Raw genomic sequence first — 15,655 nt, forward strand, 5'->3', positions numbered from 1 at the left:
GCTGCGGTACTTCATGCAGAGAGTGATTTGACGAGTGGGAACCCCGTATAAATGTTATCCACGTAATGGTGATAACCTTTATCCAGCAGTAGGTGCACTAAATCCCACACAATTTTTCTACTCACTCCCAGGACAGGGGGGCATTCAGGGGGTTCAATTTGAGTGCCCTTCCCTTCATAAACTCTAAACCTGTGGGTGTACCTTGAGGTACTCTCAAACAGCTTATAGAGTTTAATTCCATACCTGGCCCTCTTACTGGCAGGTACTGATGGAATTTAAGCCTCCCCTTGAAATGAATTAGGGACGCTTCCACGCAGATGTCCCTTTGGGGCATGTACACTTCACCAAACTTTTTGTTGAAGTGTTAGATGACCGGCCGAACTTTGAACAGACGTCAAAGTTGCGGTCATCTCAGGGAAGACACCGAGCATTATCGTTATAATGCAGGAATTTGTGGATGGCCTCAAAACGTGTCCGGGTCATACTCATTCGGAACACTGGATTGTTGTATAAAACATCAACACTTCAATATAGCTGCATTTCTGGCTTCTTCAGGATCTCCATGTTAGGACCAGGCCTCAAAACTGCATCATTTTAACTACAGGAGACCAGTTAGAAACTGTTGAATCGGGGTTTTGTGTCAAAAATTGATGAGCATGCAAATTAGTATGACCCACCATGAGGTTAACAAAATCCTCAGAGAAAAAGACTTTGAAAAAGGCTAGTTCTGTGAGGCCGGTGGTGTCAAACTTGATTCCTGATTTTGCCACAAAATCAGGAATCAGTGGCTCATAATTTTCAAGGGGGCGAGGTCCATATGGGATTAGGAATGAGGGGCACTGGTTCATCTTCTCGAATGGGGAGCGCTGGTTCATCTTCTTTCCTGGGACATCTGTGTGACGGTCCAGCAGCACGTGAAGAGGAAGATGATGAGGAGGAAGATTAAGAGGACGAGGAGGATGAATCTGAAAAATAAAGAAATATAGGATCCTCTCTCTCGCTATCAGTGTTGTCGGCAAGGAAAGCATATGCCTCCTCCCCTGAATAGCGTTTTTGGGATGAACAGGATAAGCTAGACAACATTTTTTTTATGTATGTTGTGATTATTTATACTTAACTGTTGGTGTGTGTGTGAGATAGTGCTTGGTGTAAACTTTTTTGTTTGAAAAGAAAACCTGAAAGAAAAAAGCAGCAACCAGGAAAAAAAAGAAAGTGAAAAGAAAAGTGTAAAATAGCAGCAGGCATGAGCTCTGATGAGTGAACTGTGTCATTAATCAAAGCTCGGCAGCTGCTGGATGTGCATATGGGGGTGGAGAAAAAGAAAAGTGTTTGTGTGTGTGAGATAGTGCTTGGTGTAAACTTTTTTTTTCAAAAGGAAAAGCTGAAAGAAGCTGAAAAAAGCAGCAACCAGGGAAAGTAAGTGAAAAGAAAAATATAAAACAGCAGGCACGAGCTCTAAAGAGTGAGCTGCATCACCAATCAAAGCTCAGTGACTGCTGTATGTGTGCAAGAGGGTGGCACAAAGGGGAGTGAAAAAGAAAAGTGGAAAACAGTGAGCACGAGTGCTGAGTGAACTGTGTCACCAATCAACGCTCGACGGCTACTGGATGTGCGCACTAGGGTGGTGCAAATGGGGGTGAAAGAAAAGTGGAAGACAGCAAGCACAAGTGCCGATCAGTGATCTGCGTCACCAATCAATGCTTGGTGGCTGCTGGATGTGCACATGGGGGTGGCACAAAGGGGGTGAAAGAAAAGTGGAAAACAGTGAGCATGAGTGTTGATCGGTGAACTGCGTCACTAATCAGTGCTCGGCGGCTGCTGGATGTGTACACGGGGTGGCGCAAAGTGGGATGGAGGGTGGTAAAAAGTGGAGGAAGGGGGATGGGAAAGGGGGAGAGATCGGGCAGGGATCAGGGATCAAAACACTTACACTTGTTGTCTTTCTTCTTTCTTCTGTCTTGTCTTCTTTCTTCTTCTTTCTTCAGCAGGAATGGTGGTGTCACAGGCTTATTTGGCACCACATGGCCCAGCACAGTGCAGATCCTGTAGATTGAACAATCTGCAGAAATCCTCAGCTACTGTGAGGACCTGCAGAGCGATCACAAAAAAGTCATAGAGCAGTCACACCGCTGCTGTGCCCTGTCCTTGGTGCAATCAATGATGATATTGATTGCACCAATCAGAGCTGGCCCTGGTGACGCTGGCATTGCATGGCAACAGCCTAGAACTAGAGCTCTCACAGCTCTGATCCTAGGCAGGTCACATCCAGAGCACAGCCATGTCACAGCACGGTCACACCGCGGCTGTGCCCTGTGATTCCCGCGATCGATGTAATCATCGATCTCTCCAATCAGAGTCGGTTCAGGCAATGTCTGACATTGCAAGACACCAGCCTAGGAACGGTGCTCCTGAAGTACCTATCGTGGGCTGGGACATCAGTGTTTCAGGCAATCTGATTGCTTGAAATGCTGAAAAATGAACAGCCAATCACAGTGATCTTGGTTGCGGGAGAGCGGCGACACTCCCAGGATGATGGCACCATCTATCTAGAGGTAAGAAGGTGGCTGGAATTTTTATGCATTCACCGCCACTTCAGTCGCAGTGTTGCAATAAACAATTACGTAATTTTCTGTCCACAGACAGCTAGGCCCAGGTCACATGGACGGAATATTACATCAATGTCAGAAAGGGGTTAAAGGAGCATTTTTAAGTTGTCTCTTAACAGCAGACAACTTTCACATTTTTTGTTTTTACTTCCTAGATTCCTTCTTGAGTGACAATTCTTGTGAGTAACTTAGCTGTAGTATTAGTATAAAGGGACAGACAGATGGCAGTAAAACCTGTGCCATGATCGCATCAAAGTGCATGGACTAGTCCAGCACTTCTCCTGATCTGAACATGACAGGATAATATATTTCTATGCAGCTGTCAAGCTCAGGTCAGGAGAGCAGGCAGCCAGAATGAGGATGTGATGCTATCCTCGCAAGAGTTATACGATGTCTGTCTGTGCATGAAGAATTAAGCTCAGCACAAACTCTGCTGTTCAGCCCTCAGTGGCTTTTATGGGTCCATAATGTTATCATCGTATTGATATAGTAACAACAGGGCATTTGAACAAGCACATAGCTCAGTGAGATCTGTGATTATGAGACCTGTTCTGAAAGCTAGTGTAGGTGGGGACTGTTCATTTTGCAAAGTTCAAAACCATAACTTAGGGACAGTTTTAAGTGTATGAAATGTTTGACAAACATATCTAAATCTAATGGAATAAAACATTTTATTTTTTTCATCTCTGACAGCTCTAATCTGCTGGTCTGTAATTGTTTGTAATATGAACTAGATAAACTCAGCTGCACTGCCCCCCCCCCCCCCCACTGAATACTGCAAGAGGTTAGAAAAGGAGATAAATTCTGCCTGTCATATCTCACACACTGCTTATGAATGGTCAGCAATGTATCATACAGAGAGACAAAAAAAATATTACATTGTGTGCCCAGTTCAACATGAACAATTTGGTGAATTGAACTCATTAATTTTATTATTATGGAAGGTTCTTTTGAGAATGCACATAAGTAGTGCTTTGAGAATACCTATTTCAGTCTGAAAAAAACCTTTTAGTTATTACCTGCTAGAACAATTTATTATCACAAAACTGAAAGCAACTTACTCCATTGTTTTTAAAGACAATAGGTGTGTAAATTAATCCAATCAATGTAAATGCCACAAGCCCCAGTAAAAATCTGATTGCATCTCTATGAAGTTTAAAGTTTACTGGTTTGGGGTAGAGGATAGACCTGACAAGATCACCTTTTGCTGTATTGAATCCTAAAATATAAAAAGAGTGTTAGCTAAAAATAGAGAATTATTTGAAGAGTTTATACATGAATCATTTTACAACTTGGTACCTAAAATACAATTTGTTGCTAATTATTTGATAAGTCATTGACAAGTCTACTTAAACAATAGTTTTCTTAAGCCTTAACCCAATGATTACCACATAATATAAATTTACGGCATGTGGTCGCATTGGTTATATTGAGTGGTTCAAGAATTGAGCCTGCACCTTACCCGACAAATGCTCACTGTGTTATATATAGTGGCGTCTGCCTATAACAGCTGGAGTTAGTGCCGCCTGGGGCTGTTTAACAATTTAAATGCCACTGTCAGTCTTTGACAGCAGCATTTAAAGGGAGTCTGTCACCCCAAAAATCGTATCTGAGCTAAGCCCACTGGCATCAGGGGCTTATCTACAGCATTCTGTAATGCTGTAGATAAGCTCCCGATGTAACCTGAAAGATGAGAAATAAAGGTTAGATTATACTCACCCAGGGGCGGTCCCGCAGCGGTCCGGTCCGATGGGCGTCGCGGTCCTGGTCCGGCACCTCCTATCTTCATTTGATGACTTCCTCTTCTTGTCTTCTTCCGGTGGCTCCGGCACAGGCATACTTCGTCTGCCCTGTTTAGGGCAGGGCAAAGTACTGCAGTGCGCAGGCGCCGAGAAAGGTCAGAGAGCCCTGGCGCCTGCGCATTGCAGTACTTTGCCCTGCCCTCATCAGGGCAGACAAAGTACACCTGCGCCGGACATGGACAGCAATGCCCATCGGACCCGGACCGCAGCGGGACCGCCCCTGGGTGAGTATAATCTAACCTTTATTTCTCATCTTTCAGGTTACATCGGGGGCTTATCTACAGCATTGCAGAAAAAATACAGGTAAATGTAAAAAAAGTATTAAAAAAGACACAGATAAAATAAAAAAGTACAAAAAAAGTTTAAAAGGAAAATAAAAATAACATATTTTCTATCACCACATCCATAACATTTCAATCAAGATACAAAATTATTTTCAGCATTTGTTAAACACACCCTAAAAAGAGTTAAAAAGCAAGGATAACTGTTTTCTGTCCATGCACTTCAAAACCAATTTTACCAAATAATGGATGCATAAATACAAACCCAAAAAACAATGGGGAAATTGTGTTCTTTTGACTTTTTTTTCTGTTTTCATTACATGGTAAAGTGAAAGGAATCATTCAAACCTAGAACTCATCCTGCAAAAACCAAGCCCTCATACCACTATATTGATGCAGAAATAAATAGTTGTGGAAGAACCAATATAAAAACTGAAATCTCCCAAACTGAAAATTTACTGATTTTGAAAATGGTCCATTTAAACTGCACGATTATTGTGAATGACAGGACTAAGGACTGCTTGCTTACAATGATCATGCAGTTTAAAAAGGCTGCCAATCATCCTCTGAATGAGAAAAATGATCATCATTCATTCATTGGTTTACACAAAAGATCATCATTCTCGGCAGCACATGGACCTGAGCTGCCAAAGACAATGGCAGCCTACATGCACTTGTGAGAGGCAGAGCCAGAGCCGTAGTCATGGCTGAGCATATCTGGTTACGCACGCCTTGGCCTCCTGACACATATAAACAATGAATAATGTCCCTTTTCTTGCATACCCTCTGCATCGTCAGGGTCCCATCAGGGTTGCTGATGTTCGACTGCTGGTGTTGTTGAGCAAAAAGAGACAGAGTCTGTTTCAAACTTCAAATGCAAAACTTTACTCTCTTGTTTTCGCAGCACATCCATCTTTGTTACAGCTTCAACAACAGATTTCAAATTACACGTTTCTTTCTCTTTCCCTGTAATTCTCTCCTTGTCACACAGCGTTTGCCCGGGTCAGACTGTATAATATGGTTCCTCAGTCTCCTCCCTATTCAGACTCTCTGCACTTGGGGGTCCCCTCAGCTGGATCTGAGTGCATCAGCCCATGCGATCATCTGCCACATGGTGAGCGACCTGCCCTTCTGTACTGACATGACTTCTCCTGCAGCTCCAGTTCCTACTACCGCTATTACTGCTGTCTCTGCTGCTGTTCTGGCTTACTGGCCCTGGGTGGCTGGGCTTCTCCCTTGGTAACATTATGTAGTCACTGTGTTGTCCCAGGCTCTGAAGCCCTACGGGATGATTGGGCTCTCTGCCCTTCTGAGCTGTACCAGTTCCCTGTCTTCACTGACTCTAATGAGGAAATACTCCTGGCTTATCCACAGCAGACTCCACCTATTAGTTGTCTATATAAACTACTGTACCTGAAGTGGAAACAACCAATGTAAACAGGCTATTAAATGACCATGAATTGGGAAATATTTATTGATCAGAGGGTGAATTGACAATGCAAAATTGGTTAATGTAAATCTATGTTTGGCATTAAGCCTTAGGTCTTTTGCCCAGGCTTTTACCTTTCACTAGTTTTAGGATTTCAAATTTACCACATCATAAAAAATAAAGGCTGGAGAGCTGAATAACCTGTCTTTTTCAGTTTTTAATTTTTCATCTCCGCTGCCCTAGTTATTTTGGTAAGAATGATCATCACAATCACTTTTATCTATGTTCTCCCCTTCTGAGCCAGGCATTTTCAAAATCTACACTCCACTGTTTTTTTTTAATACTTATCAAGCATTCCCCTTTTCTCCACAGAATCTTGGCTGCCTTTTATTAGTGCTATGGTAGGTGAAAATCCGAATGTATTTATATACAGCAGGAACCTGTCACATTGGAAAATGCTATTAACCTGCTGAAATAGGGCTAAAAGTAGGTTAGTCTAGTTAGAAAAGTTCTCGTCCACCATACTGAAAGTACGGCACCCAGAAGCAAGCAAACTTTTCTCTTCTTTTCATTTTCAGTTACATAGGTTTGTTGGTGCAGCTACAGTCAGGGCCGTATTTAGAGTTTCTGCTGCCCTAGGCACTTTTCGTGCTGCCTCCCCCAATGTTGAGTATGACTAATGCAGACACTATCGGCAGTGACTTAGGCTACTTTCACATCAGCGATTTTTGACATTTGCGGCAGATCCGGCAGTTTTTCCACATCCGTAGCGGATCACTTATGGCAACACTGTGTTCGGCCTCATTTATTCCCTATGGGACTTGCGGTTTTACTGCGATCTGGCAAATGCGGGAAAACAGGAAAAAAAAATGCTGCTAGCAGTGTTTTTTTTGTCTCACCTCAAGTGTCGCACATGTCCACAAGTCCCATAGGGAATGACTGAGGCCGAACGCAGAGTTGCCGGCCTGTAAGTGATATGTTACGCGACAGATGCGGAAAAACTGCAGTATCAGCCGCGAACGGAGAAAATCGCTGATGTGAAAGGAGCCTTAGCAAACCTTTCCATTAGTTGTCATGTGAGAATCTGGTGGATCTCATACACTGTACATGGTCAGTTGATTCTGCCACGGTTGCAAGGTTTGGCTGACAGATTTTTAAGGTGAACCTGTCCGTCGATTCATACTACCAAAACCACGGGCAGCATCACTCAGACTGCAAGCAGGAAAGTTTATCTCTGCAATGCTCAGACATTTCAGAGAGAATAGTTTGATGAGCTGGATGGGTCATTTAGTGAGGGAACGGACTAAGGCTAGGGTCACATTGCATTAGGGCAATCCGTTTAGCGCTAAGCGCTAGCGGATTGCGCTAACGCAATGTCTTTTTCGGGGTCGCGTTAAACGTCCCCGCTAGCGCAGATCCCCGATCTGCGAGAGCGGGGAACGGACCTCGGGCACGCTGCGGACGCTGCAAGCGGCGTCCGAGGCGCGCTACAAAAGACCGGCACATCGCTAGCGCGTGCCAAAAATGACACGCGCTAGCAATGTGCTTTAACATTGCGGGCAATGGGAGCGCTAACGGACGCGTTGCACGGCGGTAATTTCGCAGTGCAACGCTGTCCGTTAGCGCTCTCACTAAAACGCAATGTGACCCTAGCCTTATCTGTTGCTATCGTCTGCGGGCTTCTCACTCCATGTCTCTAGATCAGGGGTGGGCAATTTATTTTCCCGAGGGGCCAGATGAAAGACCATGACGGTTGTGGAGGCCGAACCAATAGCATGAAAATAATTCTACTCAATATTAATTAATATTAATTGTATCACTTAATATTGAGCAGAATTAAGTATGCTGACACCCCCTATATATCTTTAAACCCCCCACAGTCCCTTATATACAGCATGAGCCCCACACAGCCTCCCTATATACTGCATGAGCCCCACACAGCCTCCCTATATACTGCATGAGCCCCACATAGCCTCCCTATATACACTGAATGAGCCCCACACAGCCTCCCTATATACAGCATAAGACCCACACAGCCTTCCTATATACACTGCATGAGCCCCACACAACCTCCCCATATACACTGCATGAGCCCCACACAGCCTCCCAATATACAGCATGAGCCCCAAACAGCCTCCCCATATACAGCATGAGCCCCACACAGCCTCCCCATATACAGCAAGAGCCCCACACAGCCTCCCCATATACAGCCTCCCCATAGACAGCATGATCCCCACACAGCCTCCCCATATACACTGCATGAGCCCCACACAGCCTCCCCATATACAGCATGAGCCTCACACAGCCTCCCCATATACAGCATGAGCCTCACACAGCCTCCCCATATACAGCAAGAGCCCCACACAGCCACCCCATATACTGCATGAGCCCCACACAGCCTCCCCATATACACTGCATGAGCCCCACACAGCCTCCCCATATACAGCATGAGCCCCAAACAGCCTCCCCATATACAGCATGAGCCCCACACAGCCTCCCCATATACAGCAAGAGCCCCACACAGCCTCCCCATATACAGCCTCCCCATAGACAGCATGATCCCCACACAGCCTCCCCATATACACTGCATGAGCCCCACACAGCCTCTCCATATACAGCATGAGCCTCACACAGCCTCCCCATATACAGCAAGAGCCCCACACAGCCACCCCATATACTGCATGAGCCCCACACAGCCTCCCCATATACACTGCATGAGCCCCACACAGCCTCCCCATATACAGCATGAGCCCCAAACAGCCTCCCCATATACAGCATGACACCCACACAGCCTCCCCATATACAGCATGAGCCCCACACAGCCTCCCCACATACAGCATGAGCCCCACACAGCCTCCCCATATACACTGCATGAGCCCCACACAGCCTCCCCATATACAGCCTCCCCATAGATGGCATGATCCCCACACAGCCTCCCCATATACACTGCATGAGCCCCACACAGCCTCCCCATATACAGCATGAGCCTCACACAGCCTCCCCATATACAGCATGAGCCTCACACAGCCTCCCCATATACAGCATGAGCCCCACACAGCTTCCCCATATACTGCATGAGCCCCACACTGCCTCCCCATATACTGCATGAGCCCCACACAGCCTCCCCATATACAGCATGAGCCTCACACAGCCTCCACATATACAGCATGAGCCTCACACAGCCTCCCCATATACAGCATGAGCCACACACAGCCTCCCCATATACTGCATGAGACCCACACAGCCTCCCCATATGCTGCATGAGCCCCACACAGCCTCCCCATATACTGCATGAGCCCCACACAGCCTCTCAATATACAGCATGAGCCCCACACAGCCTCCCCATATACAGCATGAGCCCCACACAGCCTCCCCATATACAGCATGAGCCCCACACAGCCTCCCCATATACAGCCTCCCCATAGACAGCATGATCCCTACACAGCCTCCCCATATACACTGCATGAGCCCCACACAGCCTCCCCATATACTGCATGAGCCCCACACAGCCTCCCCATATACAGCATGAGCCTCACACAGCCTCCCCATATACAGCATGAGCCTCACACAGCCTCCCCATATACAGCATGAGCCCCACACAGCCTCCCCATATACTGCATGAGACCCACACAGCCTCCCCATATACTGCATGAGACCCACACAGCCTCCCCATATGCTGCATGAGACCCACACAGCCTCCCCATATACTGCATGAGACCCACACAGCCTCCCCATATACTGCATGAGACCCACACAGCCTCCCCATATACAGCATGAGCCCCACACAGCCTCCCCATATACTGCATGAGACCCACACAGCCTCCCCATATACTGCATGAGACCCACACAGCCTCCCTATATGCTGCATGAGCCCCACACAGCCTCCCCATATACAGCATGAGACCAGCCTCTCATCTGCTCTCCTCAGCAGCCTCCCCTCTCCAGCCTCTCATTCCCTCTCCTCACCAGCCTCTCATATTCTCCCCTTAGCAGCCTCCCCTCTCCTCACTCACATCAGCAGCCTCTCATCTTCTCACCAGCCTCTCATCTCCTCTCCTCAGCAGCCTCCCCTCACCGGCCTCTCATCTCCTCTCCTTTCCAGCTTCTCATCTCCTCTCCTTTCCAGCCTCTCATCTCCTCTCCTTTCCAGCCTCTCATCTCCTCTCCTTTCCAGCCTCTCATCTCCTCTCCTTTCCAGCCTCTCATCTCCACTCCTTTCCAGCTTCTCATCTCCTCACTTTTCCAGCCTCTCATCTCCTCTCCTTTCCAGCCTCTCATCTCCTCTCCTTTCCAGCCTCTCATCTCCTCTCCTTTCCAGCCTCTCCTCTCCTCTCCTTTCCAGCCTCTCCTCTCCTCTCCAGCCTCTCATCTCCTCTCCTTTCCAGCCTCTCATCTCCTCTCCAGCCTCATCTCCTCTACTTTCCAGCCTCTCATCTCCTCTCCAGCCTCTCATCACCTCTCCATTCCAGCCTCTCGTCTCCTCTCCTTTCCAGCCTCTCATCTCTTCTCCTTTCCAGTCTCTCATCTCCTTTCCAGCCTCTCCTTTCCAGCCTCTCCTCTCCTCTCCAGTCTCTCATCTCCTCTCCTTTCCAGCCTCTCATCTCCTCTCCTTTCCAGCCTCTCATCTCCTCTCCTTTCCAGCCTCTCATCTCCTCTCCTTTCCAGCCTCTCATCTCCTCTCCTTTCCAGCCTCTCATCTCCTCTCCTTTCCAGCCTCTCATCTCCTCTCCTTTCCAGCCTCTCATCTCCTCTCCTTTCCAGCCTCTCATCTCCTCTCCTTTCCAGCCTCTCATCTCCTCTCCTTTCCAGCCTCTCATCTCCTCTCCTTTCCAGCCTCTCATCTCCTCTCCTTTCCAGCCTCTCATCTCCTCTCCTTTCCAGCCTCTCATCTCCTCTCCTAACCAGACTCTCATCTCCTCTCCTAACCAGACTCTCATCTCCTCTCCTAACCAGACTCTCATCTCCTCTCCTTACCAGATTCTCATTCCCTCTCCTCACCAGCCTCTCATATTCTCCCCTTAGCAGCCTCCCCTCTCCTCACTCACATCAGCAGCCTCTCATCTTCTCACCAGCCTCTCATCTCCTCTCCTTACCAGACTCTCATCTCCTCCCCTTACCAGATTCTCATCTCCTCTCCTTACCAGACTCTCATCTCCTCTCCTTACCGGACTCTCATCTTTCCTGCCTCTCATCTCCTCCCCTTAGCAGCCTCCCCTCTCCTCACTCACATCAGTAGACTCCCGTCTCCTCTCCCACCTCACTCCTCTCTGCAGCTTCCTCTGAGTCCTCACACACTGCCCGCCTCCTCTCCCTGCTCACCACTGGCTTCAGTATCTTCTCTCACAAACATGACCTGCTTCTCTGCAGTCTGCTCCAGTGCTCCTACATTAAGAAGAGTGCGCAGTGTGTCACATGACCGGCGTCAGGACCATGATGCACTTGGGCCTGCTGCAGCTTAAAGGTACAGCACCCATTTCTGTCCCATACAGTAGTCAGGGCAGTAAAACCCTGATGGCAGCCCTGCGCCCGAGACCCCCTCCCCCCGCAGCAGCCGGGACTGAGGTGGGTGGGCGGGGCGACCCCAGACTTTAAAAAAAATATATATTTTTTTTTCAAACTTGCTCAGGTGCCGCCTCCTGCATTGTCCCAGCCCTAGGCAGGTGCCCTCAAGTGCCTAGTGGCAAATGCGGCCCTGGCTACAGTCACCACTCTCAAAAATGTGATCGGACACTAAAAGCACACATTGGCACTTTGACTTGACTGACAGATGGTTCTGCTCTAATATGTTGCGGAGGCGGCTGGCAGTCATAGCACTGGGGCATGTTTAAAGGGAAGGTGCCATCAAAAAAAAATTTTTTCCAGCGATTGAAAAAATTTAAAGAATTAATGTTTACATTTTCTTAAAAAATATTATCATTTGTTTTTAATTTAGTAAAATATGAAAAATAATTTTAAAAGGTTTGGCATTTCCACTTTTAAACACTAGGGGGAGCAGCTAATGAAATTTGACAAAAACCTAGTGTACATCTAGCTCACATTACTGCACTGCAGTAATTATGGGCGGAGTCTGCTGACATGGGTGTGATGTCACTCCTCTCCTCCCCTTCTGGTGTTTGCTAGGGGATGAGAGGATTCAGGAACACAGTGTGCAGCCATTTTGTTGGTGACTGCAAAGTTATACTGACAAGTAGACAGTCACCGAAGATGGCAGGCAGCAAGGATTCTGGGAGATATATGGTGGAGGGAGCAGGGTGACAGGGTGCCAGGGTGCCGAAAATGACACGCGCTAGCAATGTGCTTTAACATTGCGGGCAATGGGAGCGCTAACGGACGCGTTGCACGGCGGTAATTTCGCCGTGCAACGCTGTCCGTTAGCGCTCTCACTAAAACGCAATGTGACCCTAGCCTTATCTGTTGCTATCGTCTGCGGGCTTCTCACTCCATGTCTCTAGATCAGGGTTGGGCAATTTATTTTCCCGAGGGGCCAGATGAAAGACCATGACTGTTGTGGAGGCCAAACCAATAGCATGAAAATAATTCTACTCAATATTAATTAATATTAATTGTATCACTTAATATTGAGCAGAATTAAGTATGCTGACACCCCCTATATATCTTTAAACCCCCCACAGTCCCTTATATACAGCATGAGCCCCACACAGCCTCCCTATATACTGCATGAGCCCCACACAGCCTCCCTATATACTGCATGAGCCCCACATAGCCTCCCTATATACACTGAATGAGCCCCACACAGCCTCCCTATATACAGCATAAGACCCACACAGCCTTCCTATATACACTGCATGAGCCCCACACAACCTCCCCATATACACAGCATGAGCCCCACACAGCCTCCCCATATACAGCAAGAGCCCCACACAGCCTCCTCATATACAGCCTCCCCATAGACAGCATGATCCCCACACAGCCTCCCCATATACACTGCATGAGCCCCACACAGCCTCCCCATATACAGCATGAGCCTCACACAGCCTCCCCATATACAGCATGAGCCTCACACAGCCTCCCCATATACAGCAAGAGCCCCACACAGCCACCCCATATACTGCATGAGCCCCACACAGCCTCCCCATATACACTGCATGAGCCCCACACAGCCTCCCCATATACAGCATGAGCCCCACACAGCCTCCCCATATACAGCATGAGCCCCACACAGCCTCCCCACATACAGCATGAGCCCCACACAGCCTTCCCATATACACTGCATGAGCCCCACACAGCCTCCCCATATACAGCCTCCCCATAGATGGCATGATCCCCACACAGCCTCCCCATATACACTGCATGAGCCCCACACAGCCTCCCCATATACAGCATGAGCCTCACACAGCCTCCCCACATACTGCATGAGCCCCACACAGCCTCTCAATATACTGCATGAGCCCCACACAGCCTCCCCATATACAGCCTCCCCATAGATGGCATGATCCCCACACAGCCTCCCCATATACACTGCATGAGCCCCACACAGCCTCCCCATATACACTGCATGAGCCCCACACAGCCTCCCCATATACAGCATGAGCCTTACACAGCCTCCCCATATACAGCATGAGCCCCAAACAGCCTCCCCATATACAGCATGAGCCCCACACAGCCTCCCCATATACAGCATGAGCCCCACACAGCCTCCCCACATACAGCCTCCCCATAGACAGTATGATCCCCACACAGCCTCCCCATGTACACTGCATGAGCCCCACACAGCCTCCCCATATACAGCATGAGCCTCACACAGCCTCCCCATATACATCATGAGCCTCACACAGCCTCCCCATATACAGCATGAGCCCCACACAGCCTCCCCATATACTGCATGAGCCCCACACAGCCTCCCCATATACACTGCATGAGCCCCACACAGCCTCCCCATATACAGCATGAGCCCCAAACAGCCTCCCCATATACAGCATGAGCCCCACACAGCCTCCCCATATACAGCATGAACCCCACGCAGCCTCCCCACATACAGCATGAGCCCCACACAGCCTCCCCATATACACTGCATGAGCCCCACACAGCCTCCCCATATACACTGCATGAGCCCCACACAGCCTCCCCATATACAGCTTCCCCATAGACAGCATGATCCCCACACAGCCTCCCCATATACACTGCATGAGCCCCACACAGCCTCCCCATATACAGCATGAGCCCCAAACAGCCTCCCCATATACAGCATGAGCCCCACACAGCCTCCCCATATACAGCATGAGCCCCCCACAGCCTCCCCACATACAGCATGAGCCCCACACAGCCTCCCCATATACACTGCATGAGCCCCACACAGCCTCCCCATATACACTGCATGAGCCCCACACAGCCTCCCTATATACAGCCTCCCCATATACACTGCATGAGCCCCACACAGCCTCCCCATATACAGCATGAGCCTCAAACAGCCTCCCCATATACAGCATGAGCCCCACACAGCCTCCCCATATACAGCATGAGCCCCCCACAGCCTCCCCACATACAGCATGAGCCCCACACAGCCTCCCCATATACACTGCATGAGCCCCACACAGCCTCCCCATATACAGGTCCTTCTCAAAAAATTAGCATATAGTGTTAAATTTCATTATTTATCACAATGTAATGATTACAATTAAACTTTCATATATTATAGATTCATTATCCACCAACTGAAATTTGTCAGGTCTTTTATTGTTTTAATACTGATGATTTTGGTATACAACTCCTGATAACCCAAAAAACCTGTCTCAATAAATTAGCATATTTCACCCGGCCAATCAAATAAAAGTGTTTTTTAATAACAAACAAAAAAACCATCAAATAATAATGTTCAGTTATGCACTCAATACTTGGTCGGGAATCCTTTGGCAGAAATGACTGCTTCAATGCGGCGTGGCATGGAGGCAATCAGCCTGTGACACTGCTGAGATGTTATGGAGGCCCAGGATGCTTCAATAGCGGCCTTAAGCTCATCCAGAGTGTTGGGTCTTGCTTCTCTCAACTTTCTCTTCACAATATCCCACAGATTCTCTATGGGGTTCAGGTCAGGAGAGTTGGCTGGCCAATTGAGCACAGTAATACCATGGTCAGTAAACCATTTACCAGTGGTTTTGGCACTGTGAGCAGGTGCCAGGTCGTGCTGAAAAATGAAATCTTCATCTCCATAAAGCATTTCAGCCGATGGAAGCATGAAGTGCTCCAAAATCTCCTGATAGCTAGCTGCATTGACCCTGCCCTTGATGAAACACAGTGGACCAACACCAGCAGCTGACATGGCACCCCACACCATCACTGACTGTGGGTACTTGACACTGGACTTCAGGCATTTTGGCATTTCCTTCTCCCCAGTCTTCCTCCACACTCTGGCACCTTGATTTCCGAATGACATGCAAAATTTGCTTTCATCAGAAAAAAGTACTTGGGACCACTTAGCAACAGTCCAGTGCTGCTTCTCTGTAGCCCAGGTCAGGCGCTTCTGCCGCTGTTTATGGTTCAAAAGTGGCTTTACCTGGGGAATGCGGCACCTGTAGCCCA

The 15,655-nt window shown here is 48.1% G+C and overlaps 1 protein-coding gene across 2 annotated transcripts in view; it reads right to left on the reverse strand.

Annotated features, from left to right (window-relative positions):
* LOC143808071 (putative cation-transporting ATPase 13A4) overlaps nt 1–15,655 on the reverse strand; it is a 730,794-nt gene that overhangs the window by 268,607 nt on the left and 446,532 nt on the right. For both annotated transcript variants that reach the window (XM_077290328.1, XM_077290327.1), the window contains exon 11: nt 3,668–3,825. In XM_077290328.1, coding sequence (XP_077146443.1) covers nt 3,668–3,825 — 158 coding nt within the window. The remainder of the gene's footprint in view (nt 1–3,667; nt 3,826–15,655) is intronic.

The sequence above is a fragment of the Ranitomeya variabilis genome, chromosome 2, assembly GCF_051348905.1.
Source record: "Ranitomeya variabilis isolate aRanVar5 chromosome 2, aRanVar5.hap1, whole genome shotgun sequence".
NCBI lineage: Eukaryota > Metazoa > Chordata > Amphibia > Anura > Dendrobatidae > Ranitomeya > Ranitomeya variabilis.